At 33.2% G+C, this 22,993-nt stretch overlaps 1 protein-coding gene and 6 non-coding genes across 7 annotated transcripts; all 7 read left to right on the forward strand.

The window, feature by feature from the left end:
- The first annotated feature begins 1,775 nt into the window (after positions 1–1,775).
- Positions 1,776–1,891, forward strand: LOC131181294 (U5 spliceosomal RNA). Its single transcript, XR_009149921.1, has one exon. It is a non-coding gene; the product is annotated as a U5 spliceosomal RNA (small nuclear RNA).
- Positions 1,892–2,128: 237 nt separating this feature from the next.
- LOC131181100 (U1 spliceosomal RNA) lies at positions 2,129–2,289 on the forward strand. Its single transcript, XR_009149727.1, has one exon. It is a non-coding gene; the product is annotated as a U1 spliceosomal RNA (small nuclear RNA).
- A 603-nt stretch (positions 2,290–2,892) lies between these two features.
- On the forward strand, positions 2,893–3,008 carry LOC131181299 (U5 spliceosomal RNA). The gene has a single exon (XR_009149926.1). It is a non-coding gene; the product is annotated as a U5 spliceosomal RNA (small nuclear RNA).
- An 875-nt stretch (positions 3,009–3,883) lies between these two features.
- Positions 3,884–4,043, forward strand: LOC131181128 (U1 spliceosomal RNA). The gene has a single exon (XR_009149756.1). It is a non-coding gene; the product is annotated as a U1 spliceosomal RNA (small nuclear RNA).
- Positions 4,044–5,722: 1,679 nt separating this feature from the next.
- On the forward strand, positions 5,723–5,918 carry LOC131181200 (U2 spliceosomal RNA). Its single transcript, XR_009149828.1, has one exon. It is a non-coding gene; the product is annotated as a U2 spliceosomal RNA (small nuclear RNA).
- A 1,478-nt stretch (positions 5,919–7,396) lies between these two features.
- Positions 7,397–7,512, forward strand: LOC131181267 (U5 spliceosomal RNA). Its single transcript, XR_009149893.1, has one exon. It is a non-coding gene; the product is annotated as a U5 spliceosomal RNA (small nuclear RNA).
- A 12,737-nt stretch (positions 7,513–20,249) lies between these two features.
- LOC110665417 (uncharacterized) lies at positions 20,250–21,587 on the forward strand. The gene is made up of 2 exons (XM_021825557.2): positions 20,250–20,473; positions 20,850–21,587. Exons 1-2 carry the CDS (start codon positions 20,269–20,271, stop codon positions 21,419–21,421), a joined length of 777 nt encoding a protein of 258 aa, XP_021681249.2. The 5' UTR covers positions 20,250–20,268; the 3' UTR covers positions 21,422–21,587.
- Positions 21,588–22,993: the final 1,406 nt, after the last annotated feature.

Below are 22,993 nucleotides of genomic sequence, written 5' to 3' on the forward strand. Positions count from 1 at the left end.
TCAAATTAAGGCATGAGTCATCTTGCATGCCACCATATCTTTTACTATTATAACACGTTAAGACTTAGCTCTAAGTTGTTAGCTTTTGCTTCGTTCTAAGAGTTAAATCTATAGGTTAACCTCTTATATATATATATATATATATATATAACACATAGGAATGACATTTCATTGATAATGAACAAATATTTTATAGTTTAAAGGAATATAATATACATAAAAAAAAATTGACTTAGTTTTCTTTACATTATATAAATATAAATCTCCTCATAAATTATAAGAAATGCATCTAAACCTCATATTTACGGTTAATTATTAGATATACCGTGAGTATTAAAAAATAATATTTGTTCTCTTACAGAAGAGTGAAACTTTCTTATAATACGAAAAGTGAATCACATATAATTGTGAAAGAAAATGTATGTGTACCGAGTGTATCTAATAATTTCTGTATATTTATATGAATAAAAGAGTATATATTTTAACTGTATTTTTAGTGCATTGTATAATTTATCTAAAAAAAGTGGTTGTTGAGAATATATATATATATATATATATATATATATATTTTTAGATTGCAAAGAAAGATTGGTTTATGAGTTTTAAATGAAGAAAATAATTATTTTTAAAGAAAATTTTTATTTAAATTTAATTTATTATAAATTTAAATATATAAATATATAGAACTTGTATATTTAATAAATAATTTTATAATAATAAATTAAATTTAAGTAAGAGAAATCTCACTAGGAAACAGATTTTGTCAAACTATACCGCAAAAGTGCAAAAATTAAATGGAAGCAGCAAGCACAACAATTTTATACCGAAGGAGAATAACGACGCCGTTTACAGTATCCATATCACAAATACTTGCAATGCTTGCGACAGATTCAGCTTCTGGAATATGGTTGCGTTGACATTATTCGGACTCAGATGGTGACGCTATGATTCATTATCATTCACACCACTCTTTCCCTGTTCACCTACTCCCTCCTAATTTAAGAAAACTATTTTGTTCTACTTAAATAAAAATAATATTTGAATTTTGATAAACATGTTACAATAAATTATTCCCAATCCAATGGAGATAATTTTTTTTCTTTATTTTATTTTATTTAATTTTATGTCAATAATTATTAAATTTATTAGATTTGCTTTTTTTTAAATAAATCATATATTTTTTCAATTTTGAAGGATTTGTGCTTTCTTTTTATTAGAATTTTATTTGTTTTGTTATTTTATTAATAGATTAATTGGTATATAGTAAAAAACAAACGAATAAATTTAAACGAAAGAACAAAATTTCTTTTTAAGAGCATATTTTATTTTGGTGATTGTCATAGCATATTCAGAAAGAGAGCATTAAAAATTGCTACAAAAAAATATACTTCATCAACTCAATTTAGCTTTAAATTAATATATATGATTCATATATTTAGCTTTTAGTATATAAAAAATCAACATTGTCAGAAGGTTTTATAGAATTGTACCTTTGATTTGTATTTTCATATATATTTTTATATATTTATTTTAAAAAAACTACAATTTCTAAAATGAATATGGACGATAATTTCAGCTGCAGCCCAAAGGTATAAATTAAAGGATGTGTTGGGGCTTTGGAGGTGGCCTTTTTTTTTTTTGTTTTGATTCTATTGGCATGTATTGGCTAGCTTATGCTTTAGATTGGATGACGCAGTCCCACATCGATTGAAAAGCTAATATGCATGATTCTCACCTTTACGTGTAGCCAAAAGCTTTCCAACGTAGATAACATGAGCCATGTAATAAGCACAAAGCGAATTATTCTTTCGCCTTTTACTAAAGAATATCGTGTGCTTGTTACTGTAAAATGGCATATACTTATTTTTGAAGGGCTGATCTCATCAGAGCACAGCTCAACCAAAACTAGTACAATTTAATATTATTTTACAGCAATAAAGGGGTTCTTCACCAAAAGTTTATCATCTTCCTGTCACAGCACTTAAGCGTCTTCAAAAAGATGAGTAAAGCTGCAAAAACTCTCTTCTCCTCCATTCTTCACACATGCATTAAATCCCACATTGGATAGTTATGAGAGTGGAGAAGCGAATAGAACATATAAGTGGGAAGCTAATGGCTAATTAATAACATACTTTACCTGGACGGGGTCAATGGGTGATCAAGGAGGCCCATGGCCTGGGTAGGTGGCTTCCATTGCACTTGGGAGGCGCATCTGCCTAAGGTCTCCCCAAGTGGGAGAGTCTATGTCATAATTTGTTGTAGTGGGGGCCTGCGTTCTCGTGGCCCCTGCGTTGCACTATTGCAAGGGACCAGCGCATCCCATCAATTCTAGTTTCGTAACTTCATTCCATTATTATATACATAAAATATGAGCCAAACAAAGCATATTTCCATATTGCTGCAATTCTACATCTCTTGAAATCGGCACCTCATACTATTCTATCTCTTTTCACTGAAAAAAATTGGCACTTGCCTATTTTTGGAAGTAGAGTTTTCCCTTAACAAAACAAGTTCAATCTTTTTTAAAGCCTTTATTTATATTTGTATTTATATTTTATTTTTTTGGTAAGGTTAAGCTGTTAAACATTGGCAAAAGATACTATTCAGCAATCCATTTATGTTCCTAAAAAATAATCAGTTCGTTTCAGAAGGAAGAATACTCTGCAAAACTAGATACAAGAGGTCCAAAATAATATGAATAGAAATATATATGGACATGTATGAAGATGTTGAATGCCATTGTTTGAGTACCACATAACTACGTCACTGATTGCTGCATGTTGCTTGCTAAATACATATAGAATGATGATGCAATCCCACATCGCTTGAAAACTAATTCACAGAACACCAAACTTCCTATATAGCTAGCAGCTATCGAAATAGAATTTGTCGGAGCCATGTAGTAAGCACAAACCAAATTATTATTTCTCCTTTTACTAAAGAATACCGTGTGCTTGCTACTGAATAGTGGCTTATGTCTATTTTTCGAGGGCTGATCCCATCAGAGTGCAGTCTGAAATCAATACTAGTATATTTTAATTTCATTTTATATCAGTAACAGGTTTTTTTTCTACCAAATACACTGAATTACATAGATTCCAAATGCACTGAATTACATAGATTCCACCAAATATACTGAATTACATAGACATTATCATTCTATAAAAAGAATTCCAAGTGTCTTACGAGGTTGAGTTAAGCATTCGATTAATTGAATCTAATTAAATAGAATTTTTAACTAATTAAAATTTTAATTGGTTCTGAAAATATTTACTAAACCAAATCAAGATGAGAGAATCAAAATTAATCAGAAAAAAAAATTGATCGGTGGTTGTTGATTTTAATTAATCTAATTAATAGAAAAGTTATTATATATATATTATTAATTAATTAAATATTAATAAAAATATTTGTAATCTTTTTTATTTATAAAAGAATCAATAAATATGATTTATTATTAATAAAAAATAAAATCAAATTGAATCAAAATAACTAAAATTTATCAGATAGATTCAATTATAACCAAACAACGCATATTAAACCTGGAGATGTTCATACATTTTCAAAAAAAGTAATTGAAATACTTTAATATATGAATTTTACACCATCAGTCATTACCAAAATAAAAAGTTCTCTTGTTCCTATATGTCACAGCTTGAGGGAGCAATGACATATTTAGCATGAACAATCCACGACAGTTGTTTTTTCCATAACAACTCACAATGCCAAGGATGAGCACTGAACGTCCTCACAAGATAATTAAAGCAGCGTAAACTCTCTCCTCCTCCCTTTTTCACTCATGGCATTAATCCCACATCGAATAGATGAAAAGTTGAGGAGCGATCAGAACATATAAATAGGAAACTAATGACTAACTGACATCATACTTACCTGGACGGGGTCAATGGGTGATCAAGAATGCCTATGGCCTGGGTAGCTGGCTTCCATTGCACCTAGGAGGTGCATCTGCCTAAGGTCTCCCCGAGTGGGAGAGTCTACGTCATAATTTGTGGCAGTGGGGGCCTGCGTTCGCGCGGCCCCTGTCAATTTAGTACTAATCTTTGGATTTACTGGCAACGTGGAAGTCGTTTGCTTCAAGTCGGTCCTTTCACTCCTTGTGTGTTGTGTAAGCATGGTTTTAAATTGCGGTCGTGGTGCAAATTTTATTGGTAGAAATAAATAAAATTAAGATATTCAACTATATATTAAGCAATTTATCATCTATCATATTTGGACATCATTAACATTAACTAATTTAGACTTGAAATAATTATATAAATTGTAAATACCTAACCTTATTACTATCAAAATGAATGTCTAGAAGGTTCTTAATAGTCTTAACTTTTTCAACATTTACACTTATACTTAGTTTTAGCAAATAGGAAATATTTAAAAATTAAAATTATATTTGATGTTATTTTGTAATTAATAATTATTTTAATAAAATTAATTCTAAAAATGTTTCAAGAATCAACAAATAACAATTATATACTTTTTTTTAGAAAAATAAATCAACATTATAAAAAATACACATAAACTATAAGTTTAACAATAAATATAACATTAATAACAATTTTCAACAATAAACATGCAAGAAAAAAAAAAAAGAAAAAAATCAGTAAATAATTGACATAAATACCAAAAATATAAAGAACACCTACATTTTTAAGACGTTACAACTTGCAAAGTTGTAGAACTTATAATAGAGTAGAGAATAGAGAATGTAAAGGCCTTTTGTTTGCAAAAACAAATTTAGAACACTCAATACGGGACTGCTCACTGCTGTCTTTTGTTTCCAAGTAAGAGAAAATGAGTTATGAAGGTGCATACAAGAGAATATAGTATTATTTAAAAGTAAAAAAGTGAGTTTGGATTGAATTATTACTTTGAATTATTCTCTACTATTTTAGACTAAAATTAGGTAATTTTTGGACTGATAAAATTATGTGATTTCTGCCCCTCACCAGCTCACAAATTTTGCCACATAAGTAATGGCCATTACCGTTATTTAACAATGGTAACGGCCATTATTCTGTAAATCAAAATAGGCCCGTAAATAACGGTCTAACGGGTAACGGCCTCCTTTAAAACCTATAAATAACGGCCATTACGTTACATAACAACCGTTATTTGATTCCATGGTGTGGAGTTCAATCCAACTTAATTTCGAAAGAAAATATTGCAAGTAATTTCAAGTTTATATAAAATAGTCTCTTTAGCTCTGTCATAATTGTCATTTTGATGTTGGATATTAAAAATGGAAAAAATATAAGTGCCTATTGGCTTGGCTATTTTCTAGCTGTCGTTCTTTAGTAATATTTCTGCAATTGGTAGGCATTGTGAATTTTATTCAGTAAAATGTTAATCAGCAGCAAAATGAAAATTCAATCAGTAAATGCACTTTGACAAGTCCTACACAAATCATTAGGAAATTAAGATAATTTAAGGCAAAAGTTGAAATTTGTGATGATTTGTAAATCTATTTCTTTTTTGGTCATACAATGTATAAAATTTTCTCCAAGTTAATCACACGCATTGCATATAATATGCCTCCTCCAGACACAAGCAATTGTACTTTTTAGCTTTCAAGACTTGGAAGGACAAATATGTTTATTTTGTAAAGAGGGAGCTAAAGCCAATACAGTTATCCCACATTGACAAATTAACAGGAGTTGCCAAGACTGAGGGAGCTTTAAAAGAAGCATGAGAGATTAGTTAAAGCATACCTTTCTCGGCCTTTTGGCTAAGATCAAGTGTAGTATCTGTTCTTATCAGTTTAATATCTGATACGTGGGCCATCGGTTCACATGATATTAAATTAATTTTTCTAGGGGGAGGGCATATCATGGTAGCTTGCTACTAGGGCTCTCGAGCGTCGCCTTTGCGTTGCACTATTGCAAGGTCCTGGCGCACCCCACTAATGCTAGTTATGAGAATCTTCTAGAAAATACTTAATAAATGAAGATTTAGGAAGGAGCTCCAAAGTTGATAAGATTTTTGTTAGAATTTTCGGTTCAATTATTGCTCTGAACATTTTTTTACTGGTAAAATCAGCAAATAGTATTTTAAGAATATTTAAATTAATTAATGAATATTTAAATAATTTTAGGAAAAGTGATATTATAAATTCACTTAATCTCAAATGATGATATTTACTTTGTGTAAATTTCCTTCAAACTTCTGTTTTCTTGATTTGAAGAAAAAATGGGATTTGGCTCTATGGCATCTAGGGAAAGTAAATTCCTGCCACCTGTATTCTACAAGTATTCTCTAGTTCTTCCCTACCTAAAGTTTTTGAACTACCTTCCCTTCTTCCCCCTAATGCATATTGCCCTTCCATTGATCTCAGAGTTGCTTGGGTCTCAGTTGAATAGACCAGGTGCTTCTCAGTATTCGAAACATGCCCTCCTGAAAGCGGATTCATTTTTGCTTCCTGCTCTGCAAGATCTGTAATTTCCAGTTCTTCTGTTGTTTTCTGAATTATCATCAAGCAGGAATCTTCTCTGTGAGCTTCCTGCATAGGCTAGTGGTTCTCTGTCATCTTTGTCTCCAGTGAAGATGAATGCTATAAGGAAGGATCTTGGTGGTGTTGATATTTTCTCTGCTAATCCAATGCCTCTTTCTTGAACATGGAGCATTTCTAAGCATTTGTTTAATCCAGAACCATCAGGAAGTCACAAATTGGATTTGCAAGTGATAATTTTCAACTTGCTAGTGGATTTTGTGGACAAGTAAGGAAAATGAAGAATGATGAAGCATTGCTTGCTAAATTTGTCAACTTCTGGTTCACATACTAAAGCCCAGGATGATCCCCATCTAATGTTCCATCCGTATTAGGGTTCTTGTAAAATGATAAGATGATCAACAAGACCAACTACTCTGCTCAAACGCAAAATGTCTTGGGTCATATTATTGAAAGATGAAAGAGAAAACATTCTTTTGAAAGTGATACCACCCCCATTTTCATTTGCATAGGCTTGGATTGTCTCCGGGTGATCAGAATCTGATCTCTCATATCTGTTACTTCCTTATCAGTAATTGTTATTGTCCATTCCAGCAATCGATTGCACTATTTACTCTATAAGTTCAACCATATCAGGGGCATATAAACCAACTGATGTAGTTTTCCCGAGAGTCATTGATCCTGATGATTGGGTGCAACTTTGACTATCCGACGCATATAGCAGGCTAGTCCACTGCTTTCCTCTGTTCTCTAGATTATTAAGGATTAGAAGAGAAGGGCTTGGCTGTCTTTCTCTATCCAAAAACTGATTGCTGCATATTGCTTGTTAAATATAATATAGAATGATGTTGCAATCCCACATCTTTTGAAAACTAATTCACATGACACCAAACTTCCTATATAGCTAGCAGCTATTGAGATGGTATCTTATGGAGCCATGTAGTAAGCACAAAGCGAACTATTCTTTCGCCTTTTACTAAAGAATACCGTGTGCTTGGTACTAATAGTGGCATACATTTATTTTTGGATGGCTGTTCTCATTAGAGCATAGCCAACAGTACTAGTATAATTTTATTTCATAAGCGGGATTACATTAATGCCATGATCTGATTACATTAATGCCATGATCTGATACGACTTAAACATTTCATTGATTGAATCAAACTAAATTGTTATGGTTTATAATTAACTGAATACCTGTGTTCTTATACAAATCCAACGCGCACACACACACTTTCACAAGAGATGTGAGATGCCGAAGCATCGTCCATAAATCATAAATCCAGCATTAGTCTACAGAGCTAGCCGAAACACTCACACACTGCCCCACATAATACTTTTTGTTTTTTACACTCACACACTGCCCCCACATAATATATTTTTTGTTTTTTTCTCGTCACTGAACCCAATGTACGTGTGTTTATATATATATATATATAATCTTTTTTATTTATAAAAATAATAAATAATATATTATTAATAAAATTATAATTAATATATTAGTTAATAAAAATTTAATTTATAATAATTTCCAAATCATTAAATAATAATAAAAAAAGAAAAAGAATTATTAATAAAAAATAAACGAAGTAGATGAAGTTAACAAAATTTTATTGGTTTGATTTGAATATTCAGTTATAATATATGTTTATACATTTTCAAAACAGTAATTGAAATACTTCAATATGTGGATTTCATGCCATTCCTCATTATAAAAACAAGAAGTTCTCTTGTTCCTATCTGTCACAACTTGAAGGAGCAATGATATATTTAGCATGAACAGTTTATGTTCTCATTGCTGATTTGCATTTCTGTTCATTTTCATCAAGCAGGAATCTTCTCATTGCGAGCTTTACTCCTGGATGCTACACAACGCCACCTGCATAGCCTCTGTTTCTCCAATGAAGATGACTGCTACGTCGAAGGATCTTGATGTTGATGATATTTTCTTTGCTAATCCAATACATCTATTGTTGACCCCGTGTAGCTCAAAATGAATATTGATTTTGATGATAACAAAACTTAAAGAGAATCTATCTAACCCAACTTTAAAGTGATGTGTAGATTCTTTATCTTATGTATAAAGAACTCTTGAAGTTGCATCTAAGGAGAAAGGATACTCAAAGGCATTTAAAGACAAATCCAAAATGAGAAAAGAATAAGACTATGAAAGCCAAGACTCAAAGAAAAGGTATAAAAGTCATAGAGTTAGAGATTGAGTCTTAGGTCTTATGTGAAAAGAATAGATGAGAATTTAGTCAAATGGAGCTCAAAAATGAAATTTTATTTTCTGATTATTTTTTCTCATCATGACCTTGGATACTGCTATTGGAACTTATTTTTGTCTAAATTTTTTTTACAAGTTGAGACATGCAGCTGATGACTTAGTTTGCTAACTGGTTTGTTAAAATATTAGTTTGCTAATGTGTTTGCTAAAACATTAGTTTACTAACCAGTTTACTACTGTTGCCAAAATTTCATTAGTTTGTTAAATGATCAGAGCTGCTCAACTTCGCACAAAAGGACAAAATAACGGCCATTTTGTCTTGAGCAGTGTGTATAACGTTCCAAAAAGGTTTCAAATGGCTTAAAATGATTTGAGACTATAAATACACCTTCTTTACTTCATTTTAGTTTGATGAAAGCTTACATTTGAACTCTAACTTTGATTTTTCATTTATTGCTTTCATTCAAGAGCTTTAAAGTCTTTGAGCTACCATTGACAAATCAACTCATCTCTTCTTTATAGTTTGATTTGTATTGAGTAAGAGTGAGTGTTAAAACATTAAATTGGATTTAAGAGAGGTTGTACAAGCACCTATTAAAGCTTGAGAGAGTAAGTGCTTGAGATAGCACTTGTGAAGGTTTCAAGTTATCTTGGTAAAAGCTTGGTGTTGAAAAGTTGTAAAGGGCTTTTGGTCTCTTGCCTTCAAAAGAGCAAATAGTGGAGAGAAGACTCAAAGAGGGTTCTTTGAGAGAGTGGATGTAGGCTAGTTAAGCCGAACCACTATAAAAATTATTGTGTTTGATCTCTCTAACCTTGACCTTCTTACTTTTGTGCAATTTAAATTTTTCCTTTTATACATGATATTGAATGTTGTTTGAATAGATTGAATTGATAAACTTGAGGACATATTGAGTGAGTTGAGAAATTAGTTATATATTGTATGATGCATGTTTTGTTAGATATAGCTATAAATATAGATTAAGGCTTAAATTGCAACTTAGGAATATATTGTTGAAACACATATTACTTTCATTATATGTAGAGAAGCACCTAGTTGAACAAAGCCACAATTTTTCATTAGGCTACAAGCAAGAGCTGAAAAATTGTTAAAGTCCAATTCACCCCCCTCTTGGACTATTTTGGAAGAACAAATTGGTATCAGAGTTTGTCTCTCTTACTTAGGGTGTTACAACCTTAGAGTGGTCCATAATGGCTGGTTCATCTAGCAATACTGCCGGTATACCCGCACCATTAGCTGAAGGCTACTCAATCATTAGACCACCACTCTTCAATGGCACTAATTATTCATTTTGGAAAGTAAGAATGAGAAATTTCATACAATCTGTAGATATTGATGCATGGAGAATTATTAAAAATGGTCCACATGTTCCTCAAAAGAATGGTCCAGGAACTACAAAAGTTCCAAAACATGAAGATGAATATGATGACAATGATTGGAAGAAAATTTCTATAAATGCTAAAGCTATTAATATTTTGCATTGCTCACTTGACCTTAATGAATATAATCGTATTTCAGGATGTCAATCTGCTAAGGAAATTTGGGATAAGCTTGAAGTCACTTATGAAGGAACTGATGTCATCAAAGAGTCTAAAGCAAATCTTCTTATCCGAGATTATCAGCTGTTCGAAATGAGGCCAGGAGAATCAATTGCGGATATGAGTACAAGGTTTACTGATCTTGTAAATCTTCTCAAAGCACTTGGTAAAAGATTTGAGGATGCCAAACTTGTGAAGAAAATTCTTAGATCACTTCCAAAATCTTGGGAAGCAAAGACAACAGTTATCCAAGATACCAAAGATTTTAAAACATTCACCTATGATGAACTCATTGGTTCTCTCATTGCACATGAGATGGTATATAAGAAAGATGAAGTTGAAAATGAGAAAAAGAAGAAGAAAAGTATTGCTCTCAAGTCAAACAAGGATGAAGATAAGAAGAAAAGAGTTGCATTCAAAGTTGACTCAAGTGACAACTCAAGTGCTTCAAGTGATGATGATGATGAAATGGCTATGCTTGCAAGAAAATTCAAAAGAGCTTTCAAGAAAGGAGGAAGCAAATACAAGAAATTCTTGAAAAAGTATACTCCCAAGGATAAACATTTCAAGGAATCAAAAGAAGAAATTGTATGTTATGAGTGTCACAAACCTAGACATATCAAGCCCAAATGTCCATTACTCAAAAAGAAGAAAGGAAAAGAAGATAGGAGCAAGAAAGCTATGAAAGTAGTATGGAGTAATAGTGAAGAATCTTCAAATGATGAATCAAGTGACAAGGAGACTGCTCTTCTTTGTATGATGGCACTTGAAGAGAAAGTCGAGAGCTCACAAAAGGAAGAAGAAAGTGACAATGAGGAAAACTCTTATGAATCTCCAAATGTAGAAGAACTTGAACTTGCATTTGCTAAAGTATATGATGAGTATAGAAATTACAAGAGAAAGTACACAAAAATGAATTTAGAAATTGAATCATTGAGATCACAAAATATTGCCATGTCTAATGTGCATAAAGAAAATGAGTTTTACAAAGGACAAATTGCTTTGTTCAAAGAACTAGACTTAGAGTTGAAAACCTCAAAAGAAACTTGTGAAATGCTCATTGAGAAAAATAAAGTTCTTGAAGCAAAAGTAGAATCCTTGACAAATGATTTGGCTAAATTCACAAAAGGAAAAGAAACTCTAAATGTACTTCTTGGAAACCAAAGAATTTCAAATGAAAAATATGGAATTGGTTTTGATGGTTTCATGAACTATGGTAAATATAAGAATCATTTCATTAAAGCATCTACATCCTCCTTGCCTAATGTTACATGTTATTATTGCAATAAAAGAGGTCATATGATTAGTTCTTGTGCACTTAGGAAAGGTCTTCTTAAGGTAAAGAAGGTATGGGTGCCAAAGGGAACCTTACCTAAGGTCACTAACCCCCAAGGACCCAAAGTTGCTTGGGTACCTAAAGTTCAATGATTAAATTTCAGGTTTGTTTCAAAGGGATGAAGGAAAGTGATAAATGCTATATAGATAGTGGTTGTTCAAAGCACATGACCGGTGAAAAGGATAAATTTTCAGAAATTACAATGAAAGATGGAGGATATGTAAATTTTGGAGATAAAGGGAAAGGAAAAATAATTGGAAATGGCACAATTGGAACATAATCTTGTATTGAAGATGTATCGCTTGTTGAAGGTTTGAAATACAACTTGCTAAGTGTAAGCCAACTATGTGATAAAGGTTTTGAGGTAAAGTTTACTTCTTCTCTATGTACAATCAATAACTTAGATAATGACACATTGTTCATTGCAAATAGATCCAATAATGTTTACTTGCTTGACATGAATAATTTTGAAACTAATCATGGTACATGTCTAGTATCTCTTGATAAATCTAGTTATTTGTGGCATAGAAGATTGGGCCATGCAAGCATGCATACACTCTCAAAATTGTCTAAGAAAGATTCCTAAGATTAATTATGAAAATGAATTTCAATGTAGAGCATGTGCACTAGGAAAGTATACTAGAGCATCTTTTAAATCTAAAAATATTGTGTCTACTACTAGGCCATTAGAATTGCTTCATCTTGATTTATTTGGACCCGTATCTCCTACTAGTCTTGGTGGGAAGTCATATGCTTTAGTTATTGTTGATGATTATTCGAGATATACATGGACATTTTTCCTTACTCACAAAGATGAAACTTTTGAAAAATCCACCTCTTTTAGTAAAATAGTTCAAAATGAAAAAGGCTTTTGCATCTCATCTATAAGAAGTGACCATGGAACTGAATTTGAAAATCATTTATTTGAGAAATATCATGATAAATATGGAATCAACCATAATTTTTCAGCTTCTAAAACACCACAACAAAATGGAGTAGTAGAAAGGAAAAATAGGACTTTGCAAGAAATGACTAGAACTATGTTGAGTGAAAATAATTTGCCAAAGTACTTTTGGGCTGAAGCTGTTAATACATCTCGCTATGTGTTGAATAGAGTTTTGATTAGACCAATTTTGAAAAAGACCCCCTATGAGCTGTGGAAAGGAAGAAAACCAAATATCTCATATTTCAAAGCATTTGGTTGTAAGTGCTATATTTTAAATAAAAAGAAGGATAACTTAAAGAAATTTGATGCTAAATCCGATGAAGGAATCTTTCTTGGGTATTCAACAAAGAGTAAAGCCTATAGAGTGTTCAATAGAAGAACTTTAGTTATTGAGGAAACTATTCATATTTTATTTGATGAGACTAACCCCTTCTATCAAAAGGAAAAATGTTTGTGATGATAACAATGAGCAAGTATTTGGAAAAGAAAATATAATATCAAGTCAAGAAACGGAACAAATTAATGACAAAGATGAAGAAACTCAAGGAGAAACCACAATAGATGTCCATAATGCAAATGAAGATCAAATCAATGAAGAAATGCCAAATTTGGAAGAATTACAAGTAAATGAGCCCCAACATGAAGATTTACCTAAAGAATGGAGATTCCATAGAAATCATCCTCAAGAAGACATTATTGATGATCCATCTTAGAGGATGATGACTAGAGCTCAATTGAGAAGATATTTTGGTAATGTTGCCTTTGTTTCACAAATTGAACCTAAATGTTTTGAAGATGCTCAAAATGATGAAAGTTGGATTCTTGCCATGCAAGAAGAACTAAATCAATTTGAGAGAAATAAAGTTTAGAATTTAGTGCCTAAACCAAAAGATCATTCAATTATTGATACTAAATGGGTTTTTAGAAACAAAATGGATGAAAAAGGCAATGTTGTTAGAAACAAAGCTAGACTAGTGGCTTAAGGCTACAACCAAGAGGAAGGGATTGATTTTGATGAAACTTTTGCTCCGGTTGCTAGAATTGAAGCTATTAGAATGTTGTGTGCCTTTGCATGTTACAAGGATTTTATGCTTTATCAAATGGATGTCAAGAGTGCATTTTTAAATGGTTATATTGATGAGGAAGTGTATGTTGCACAACCTCCAGGCTTTGAAAATCATGAGCATCCAAATCATGTTTATAAACTTACTAAAGCTTTATATGGTTTAAAACAAGCTCCTAGAGCATGGTATGAAAGGTTTGGTAAATTCCTTTACAAAATGATTTTCAGAGAGGCAAAGTGGACACAACACTTTTTGTTAAGAAGCATCATGATGATATGCTCATTGTGCAAATTTATGTTGATGATATAATTTTTGGTGCTACTAATGAATCTCTTTGTAAGAAATTTTCTAAGATTATGCAGAATGAATTTGAAATGAGCATGATGGGTGAGCTCACATTCTTCCTTGGAATTCAAATTAAGCAAATGAAAGATGACATCTTCATAAATCAATCAAAGTATATCAAGGATATGCTAAAGAAATTTAAGATGGAAGATTTGAAGAGCATGGGCACTCCTATGAGTTCAACAATTAAATTGGACAATGATGAAAAAGGTAAAGAAGTAGATACCAAGCTTTATAGAGGTATGATTGGCTCTCTTTTGTACCTTACTGCATCTAGGCCAGACATACACTTTAGTGTTTGCTTGTGTGCAAGATTTCAATCATGTCCAAAAGAATCCCATCTAAGTGCAGTTAAAAGAATCTTTAGATATCTCATTGGCACATACTCAATTGGTTTATGGTATCCAAAATGTGAATCATTTAATCTTGTTGGTTATAGTGATTCCGATTTTGCTGGAAGTAGACTGGATAGAAAAAGTACTTCAGGTACTTGTCAATTTCTTGGTCTTGCACTAGTTTCTTGGCACAGTAAGAAACAAACTTCAGTAGCTTTATCTACAGCTGAGGCAGAATATATAGCTACTGGTAGTTGTGTTGCTCAAATTTTATGGATGAAACAACAATTGGAAGATTTTGGTTTAAAATATAATCTTGTTCCAATTAGGTGTGACAACATAAGTGCCATGAACTTGATCAAAAATCCAGTCCAACATTCAACAACAAAACATATTGAGATTAGACATCATTTTATTAGAGATCATGTTCAAAATAGAAATATCAAACTAGAGTTTGTTGTCTCTGAAAATCAACTTGCTGACATTTTTACAAAACCACTTAATGAAGAAAACTTTTGTAAAATTAGAAGGGAAATTGGTATGTGTGAACCACTTGCTTGAAATTTAATTCATAATAATTTCATTTTATCCAATGTGTGAGTGATTTACTGTGATATAAGTTTGCTGAGAAATCTCTAAAGAACATTAGCTAACTTGTTTGTGTACTTGAGAAATTAGTTTACTGAGTTGTATGCTAATGTTACGTGACTAAAATTAGTTTGCTATATCGTGTACTGTTCAAATTTCAAACAAAAAAGTGATTGTGCTTGAAATTCTCTGCGTGTCCAGCAATGCACTTATCTTTTCACATTTGATATCACATTCTCAGTGCTGTGTCAGACATGTAGAAATATATATTTGTGCATATAAAGATAAATAGACTTGTTTGAAATATATATAAAAAAAAAGAAAAAAGAAAACAGGTTCAGATAAAGTACACTGGAATAGAAAAGCGCGGGACTTAAGAGAACTTAAATCCTCTGCCACACGAAACCGTCACCCTCTCTCTCCTCTGCATTGGTTCACGACAATACACCTCCAAAACAAACCCATTTTCTTTCTGGCAAAACAAACCTAAACTCATCAGACCTCACATCTCTCTTTTCCTCTTCAATCTTCTCTTACCGAAAAGCCATTGTCAGATTTCACCATTTTTTTTTTGTGTCGATGGCTCGCGCTAAATGCAAGTCCCCTATTGCTGCTGCTGCTTCGTCATCCTCATCAGCCTCCGACGATATCCCTGTCACCGCATTACGAAAGAAATTGAAAGGAAAGAAAAAAATCACCTAAATCGAAATCAGCTAGTGCGTCCTCTGACCCATCCAAGGCTGTTGAACCCACTGTATCAACACCAGAAATGATAAAGAAGCGAAAAATGCGAGGGATTGATACCCAACACAAAAAGGGTGCTGTCAAATCTTCAGGCTCAGTGGATAAGGCGCTGCTAGATTGTAAATTTATCAAATGGGAGTACTTTGGTTAGGTAAATTTTCAATTCAAAGAACTTTTTGAGTTTCAAGGATGGATGGCTGTTTGTGAATGTACAAATGCATATTACCCTAGGCTCGTTCAAGATTTCTATAGGACTTTAAGAACAGTTGATGATGAGGACAAAATTGAGGTTGTTTTGAATGATAGTGTATATGTTGTTTCTGTTGAGATGATTCCTACGGCTTTGAACTTGCCTAATGATGGAAATAAAATTTCCACACATAAAGATGTTGCTAGGGTGCCAGGCTTTAATTTGGTTGAGTTTGAAAATGAAGTCTTCCCTGCCAATGCTACCATAAATGAAAAGTCCACTAGCACAAAAGCTTTTCAACATATTAAAATCATTCACAGTATGGTGAACTACATTTTCTGTCCTAAGTCTGGCAGCTATGGTTATTTGAGTCACCTGGACATGTGTATCATGTGGCACATTGTTAACAAAGTAAGGATGAATTTGGCTTATTTGATTTTCAAGAACATGTGAAAGCTTATGGGATTGGAAAATTGCCTTATGCACATCTTTTGACTGCTGTGTGTTAAAGAGCTGAATGTAAATATCTCTAAGGAAAGTTCTAAGACTGATTTGATTGTGCTTAGAGAAATTCACTCTAACACTGATGGAAGAAAGAAAATGTTTGAAAAAGGTGGTTCTTCCTCAGCTAAGATTGGTTCCAATTCTACAAATGAATTTATGAGTGAGTTTCAAGGGCTAAAAGCTGCTGTTAATGAGCAATTTAGTTCAACCCATCAGTCCATTTAACTTTTGAGAAAATTTGTGGATGTGGTTGACTACAAAGTGAGTCACCTGCTTACTCAAAATGAGGAATTAAAAAGCCTAATTGTGGATCTTCAGCAGGCCAAGGAAACTGGTTTCCCAACTAAGGTTGAGGCTGCTACTCAAGTCTCTGCTCATAGTACTGGTAAGGGTGAAAGTAATAAGGTTGGTAAGTCTCCAGCTGCTGTGGCACATGAAAGTGACCAAGTAATTGAATCTGAGCTTGCACCTGCAGTAGAAGCCCCTGTTGACTATGCTAGTGAACAGGTCATTGAACCTGAAGTTGGTCCTGCAACTAGTGTACCCACTGAGCATGATAGTGAAAAGGTTGTAGAACCTGAAGGTGAGCTACCTGTTGAACCTCCAAGTGCACCACTGCTGGAACCTGCAGCTGCCCCTACGCAGCAGCAGGAAGCCTCTCTAAAGGATCACCAAGCAAGTGCTCCATCTCAACTATCTGCAGCTGCTGCCCCTGCAGCCAAGAAAGGTAGGAAAAGGTCTAAGTCAACCGTGTCAAATCCATATCAGTCACTAGCTGCTGCTCTTCAACCACCATCTGATGAAGATGAGCCACAGAAGGATGATCAATTGGCTGACCAAGAATCTCAGCCCCCTGCTGCTAAACCCACCAGGAAGAAGTTGGTGCCTTCCAAATCCACTCGCAAGAGCACAAGACTAAAATGATTCCCATCTAATCTGCATTTTTAGTTTCCTATCTGCATTTTTAGTTTACTAGTCTGTTTGCTACTATTGGTTTTTAGTTTGCTACTGTTCCCCTTACTGCATTTAAATTTGGGCCAACATGATTCTTTTTGGGTTATTTTCTCCTGTTTCCTTTTTGATTGATGACAAAAAGGGGGAGAATAGGATGGATATGGATATGTGTTTATACTTGATGGATATGGATATGTGAATATGTGTTTATAGGATGGATATGAATGTGTTGATAATACTTGTGTTAATGGATATGTGTTTATACTTGTGACAAATGGAAATTTTTTTGAGAATATTGTGAAAATCTTATAATCATGCTTTATAGCATAAACTCAGGGGGAGTTTTTGTACATCAAATAAATTTCTTGGAAATTATGTACATATATTTAGGGGGAGCACTTTAGGCATACTACATTGCTTGGATTCATATACTCACATAAACCTTCACACACTTTTATTTTTTATTGTTGATTCAATTGAGTTTTGTCATCATCAAAAAGGGAGAGATTGTTGACCCCGTGTAGCTCAAAATGAGCATTGATTTTGATGATAACAAAACTCAAAGAGAATCTATCTAACCCAACTTTAAAGTGATGTGTAGATTCTTTATCTTATGTATAAAGAACTCTTGAAGTTGCATCTAAGGAGAAAGGATACTCAAAGGCATTTCAAGACAAATCCAAAATGAGAAAAGAACAAGACTATGAAAGCCAAGACTCAAAGAAAAGGTATGAAAGTCATAGAGTTAGAGATTGAGTCTTAGGTCTTATGTGAAAAGAATAGATGAGAATTTAGTCAAATGGAGCTCAAAAATGAAATTTTATTTTCTGATTATTTTTTCTTATCATGACCTTGGATACTGCTATTGGAACTTATTTTTCTTAAGGTCTAAATTTTTTTTACAAGTTGAGACATGCAACTGATGACTTAGTTTGCTAACTGGTTTGCTAAAATATTAGTTTGCTAATGTGTTTGCTAAAACATTAGTTTACTAACCAGTTTACTACTGTTGCCAAAATTTCATTAGTTTGCTAAATGATCAGAGCTGCTCAACTTCACACAAAAGGACAAAATAACGGCCATTTTGTCTTGAGCAGTGTGTATAACGTTCCAAAAAGGTTTCAAACGGTCTAAAATGATTTGGGACTATAAATACACCTTCTTTACTTCATTTTAGTTTGATGAAAGCTTACATTTGAACTCCAACTTTGATTTTTCATTTATTGCTTTCATTCAAGAGCTTTAAAATCTTTGAGCTACCATTGACAAATCAACTCATCTCTTCTTTATAGTTTGATTTGTATTGAGTAAGAGTGAGTGTTAAAACATTAAATTGGATTTAAGAAAGGTTGTACAATCACCTATTAAAGCTTGAGAGAGTAAGTGCTTGAGATAGCAGCGCACTTGTGAAGGTTTCAAGCTATCTTGGTAAAAGCTTGGTGTTGAAATGTTGTAAAGGGCTTTTGGTCTCTTGCTTTCAAAAGAGCAAATAGTGGAGAGAAGACTCAAAGAGGGTTCTTTGAGAGAGTGGATGTAGGCTAGTTAAGCCGAACCACTATAAAAATTATTATGTTTGATCTCTCTAACCTTGACCTTCTTACTTTTGTGCAATTTAAATTTTTCCTTTTATACATGATATTGAATGTTGGTTGAATAGATTGAATTGATAAACTTGAGGACATATTGAGTGAGTTGAGAAATTAGTTATATATTGTATGATACATGTTTTGTTAGATATAGCTATAAATATAGATTGAGGCTTGAATTGCAACTTAGGAACACATTGTTGAAACACATATTACTTTCATTATATGTAGAGAAGCACCTAGTTGAACAAAGTCACAATTTTTTATTAGGCTACAAGCAAGAGCCGAAAAATTGTTAAAGTCCAATTCACCCCCATCTTGGACTATTTTGGGACAACATCTATCTACTAGAATCCCCACCACACATGGGGCATTTCTAAGCATCTGTTATAATCCAGAACCATCAGGAAGTCGCAAATGACAAAGAGGATTTCATGGACAAGTAAGGAAAATGAAGAATTATGAAGAAATGCTTGCTAAATTTGTCATGTTACCTTCTGGTTCACAATGCGAACAAACAAACAATGGCGAAAACCAATTTCTGAAACTCTATTTTGATTGACTAACATTTGCTCTTCCAGCATTAGCATAAAAATTTATAGCCATTACAATTGAGTGCCTTCAAACGTGTAAGCAGATGGTTTGCTTGCATTGCAGAAGTGAGCTTAAAACTGGAAACAAGCAACTTCAGAAAGTTATTCAGGAGTAATCACCGTTATCTTGTGAATAAAAAAAAATAAAAAATAAATAAAAAAAGAGAAAAGGGAAGAAAAGAAAGGACACCTGGGTAGAAGATAATTGAGAAAGAGGGGAAGAAGAGAAAACCGAGAGAAAGAGAGAGAATTTGGGGATATGTAGGATATACTGATTTTGTGGATATGTGAAAAGTGTTGCAAGTTGAATATTTACAAACCTAGGGGTGAGCCTAAGTCTAATTAACTTACGAATTTTATTTACAAAAGGATATAAATTTTCTGTACAAAATTGTTTAGTCTAGCTTAGTCAAATGATTGAGAATATATCCAATTATTAGATTCTTCCATCCCCATATATATAAAGTTCGATTACATTGAGAACGAACCTTATTTTCCTTTTGGGCCTGGTGATAGTGGCATCTTCAGCTTGGAGGATGAAAGCTTTGCTCGCATAACGTTTCAAACATTGCTCCCTTGTTTGGATTCTTCCAACATTGCACCCAAAATTGTCATGGAAATTCACGCTGTAATAGAGCTTTTTATTTATTCTATTTTAGTCTTAAATATTGAGAAGGTATAAAGATGAGAGAATAGAGAAGCAAGAACATATGTTGAAAATGCAATTTCCATTACGGCACCGTTTCTCATATAACAGAAATAACTAACTGAATAGGCGTTTTTGAGAGGCAGAATTCGGAGGGAGCTTGGCGAGAGAGACAGAGAGAGAGAGAGAAATGGATAGCAATGTCAGACAAGAACGAAGAAGAAGAATTATGGAGAGAGGGAGTGATCGCTTGGCTCTCATCACCGGCCAAGTCCGTGCTCTCAGTCCATCGCCGTCGCTACCATCACCATCAAATCAACGTCAACGTCGACATGCGCACACGGAATCTTCTCCATCACTTATGTTCTCTCCTAATGATAATGCTCAAATCAATGGTACCCATTTTCTCAAATCTGTTTATTAGTATAATACCATCATTTCCCCGATAGATTGATTGTCATTGATACAGGTTGGGCTAGTGATAATTTATATTCGCATTATTTCTTTTTATGAATAAATTATATTTGCATTATTGAGATATCGCTAATGGAAAATGTTGATTATTTTATAATTTTTCCTTTGGAGAAAAAAAAAATTGAAGTCAATGGACAATTTTCTTGCTTCTGTTTAAAATTGAAAGGAGCCCTCAACCCTTTTATTTTTCTATTCATTAATTATTTGTTAGATTTAGAATTAATCCTATTTGATACTGAAGAAAAGTCTGTTGGTCATCTCAAAACATGTTGGTTTATTCATTTATGGCGTTTGCAGCTGGTCCTGAGGAAACGGATGATGTCTCTGGTTCCAAATTCATGAAAACCAGGACCATCAATGAGTATCCAGGGGCCAGAAACTTTCATAGAGGAAACCAAGCGGAAACTCGTTTGGTGAAAAGTGCGACAAGCCCTGACACCTTGAGTAAACTGCAGCAGCCTTCTGAGATCACACCATCAGTTCAAAAGGCACCAAGTCAGCCCAAATTGTTCTCTTCCAAAAGGATAAACTACTGCATTAGAGCCTCTGAGAGAACGCGAGCTATTTGTTCTCTCATTGTAGCTTTTCTTGTCATTGTGAATTCAGATAGCTTCATTGCCTCAAGGCCTTTTTGCATAATCCTGTTAACTGATGTAACAATTGTGCTTGCCCGATTGTTTCGTGAGAGCGGAAATGACTCCGAGGAGATTGAGGAAGAACAAAATTCAGGCAAAGAAGATGAAGATAACTGGGCTGGAGCAGTCAAGCTCTTGGAGAGAGGTTTGTTCCTGTACCAGGCCATTTGTGGCATCTTCACTGACTGCAGTGTTTATTTGGTTGCAGTCATCTGTGGCCTCTCTCTAGTATAGCTTTGCCGACAGTTAAAATGATTAATAATATAATTTTAACCTTGTGGCTGCAACTAGTGTGCAGTCAGTGCAGCCAAAAAATAATTTTTGTTGAGGTCTCCCTTGATGTGCCAAAAAATATTTTTCCCAGTTTCAATGAACATATATTACATTTTCTTTATTTTTATTGCCTTTCCCAATATCAGTGAAAATTTTTTAAGAATAAATTTTGAAGCCCTCTATTTGGCATTGCAAATAGTATTGTTATTGTGAGTTCTTCCATTAATTTTACTCTTACTCATATGCGTTTGTCGTTTGCTTACCTCGGTGTGAAAATAAGATTGCTTGTTGCAAGTCATATCTTGTGAGAGGTCTCTTTTCAATTTAATGATATATGTTTAAATATTTTGTTCTATGGGGCCAATTATTGGAGCTTTTGTTTTAGGTTTTTAATTTCATTAATGAATGCTAGAATATCCATAAAGTACTTTTATGCTTTGCTGCTCGAAAGGTTTGAATAACTCTCTGATTGGAACCTAACTTGACATAGGACTTGTTTGGGGATAGGAGATTAATTGTATTACTTATCCAATTCATGTACAACTGCACAATGATAATGGTCAAAGTGGTATTAATTGTTGGGTTGCTGGCAGGTAGTGGATATACTGGGACATGGGTGTGTTTTCATGTCATGATCAGAGTAAGGATTTGAGATTGAAAGAAATAAAGAACTCTAGAAAACTAACCAAAGGCTTGGATTACTTGTGCTTTTTTTATTTTTCTCCTTCTTTTTTCACCTATTTGCATAGAGTAGTTAAAGTTAATTACCATTGTTAATTTCACTTGATGTAGAAGTATGCCATAAAGAATAATGCAAAAAAGTAGTAGGTGAGATTGGCGAATATGGCTTAGATGGGTGGGGTAGATTGTCCTCCCAAATTATTGAAGCTCCCCAGCTGTTAAGAATAATCTTGTTGGTGACTAGATGAGGTTACTTCAAATTCATTCAAAGAATTGGGGACCATTTCTACTCATAAATTTTTGACCATTTACATTTAATGGTCATCCATATTTTAGGTGTCAAGTCATCACATAGGAACCAGTTGCAGTGGAGCCAAAAATGATTGAAGGATAATGAATTATTCTTTCTTTTAATGCATAGCCTTACATGGTTGTACCTTGATTCTCATGTGATGAAATTATTGCTTGAAAAAGAATGTTTATGTTTCCATATGGTTAAACAAGGTGACAAAAAAAAAGGACATTCTGTTATTTACAAGAATCTATCTGGAAAATCACTGCGATAAGGGACAAGTAGTGCTGAAGTATAACTAGAGAAACAATATTTTATTTTAGATTATGATTCACTAATTCAATTTAAATCAGAAACATTTTCTGGGTCTTCCTAGTTTAAGGTTAGTTCATTTCTTGTCAGACCTAAGAGATCAGTTCTTGCAGTTTGCTGTTGTTCTTTTTATTTTTACCAACTTTTATCTTGAACAATGAATGAGTTCGTTGCCAACCTTGGTAGGTAAAATTGATATTCTAGTTGTCGTTTGCTCTGTTTTAAAACCAGTAGTAAAGATGCCATAA

Source organism: Hevea brasiliensis, chromosome 6, assembly GCF_030052815.1.
Source record: "Hevea brasiliensis isolate MT/VB/25A 57/8 chromosome 6, ASM3005281v1, whole genome shotgun sequence".
Lineage (NCBI taxonomy): Eukaryota > Viridiplantae > Streptophyta > Magnoliopsida > Malpighiales > Euphorbiaceae > Hevea > Hevea brasiliensis.

Coding starts and splice junctions, on each gene's coding strand:
- LOC110665417 (XM_021825557.2), top strand. CDS start 20,269: ATGGATAGCAATGTCAGACAAGAACGAAGAAGAAGAATTATGGAGAGA. Junction 20,474..20,849: donor TGATAATGCTCAAATCAATG/GTACCCATTTTC, acceptor TGGCGTTTGCAG/CTGGTCCTGAGGAAACGGAT.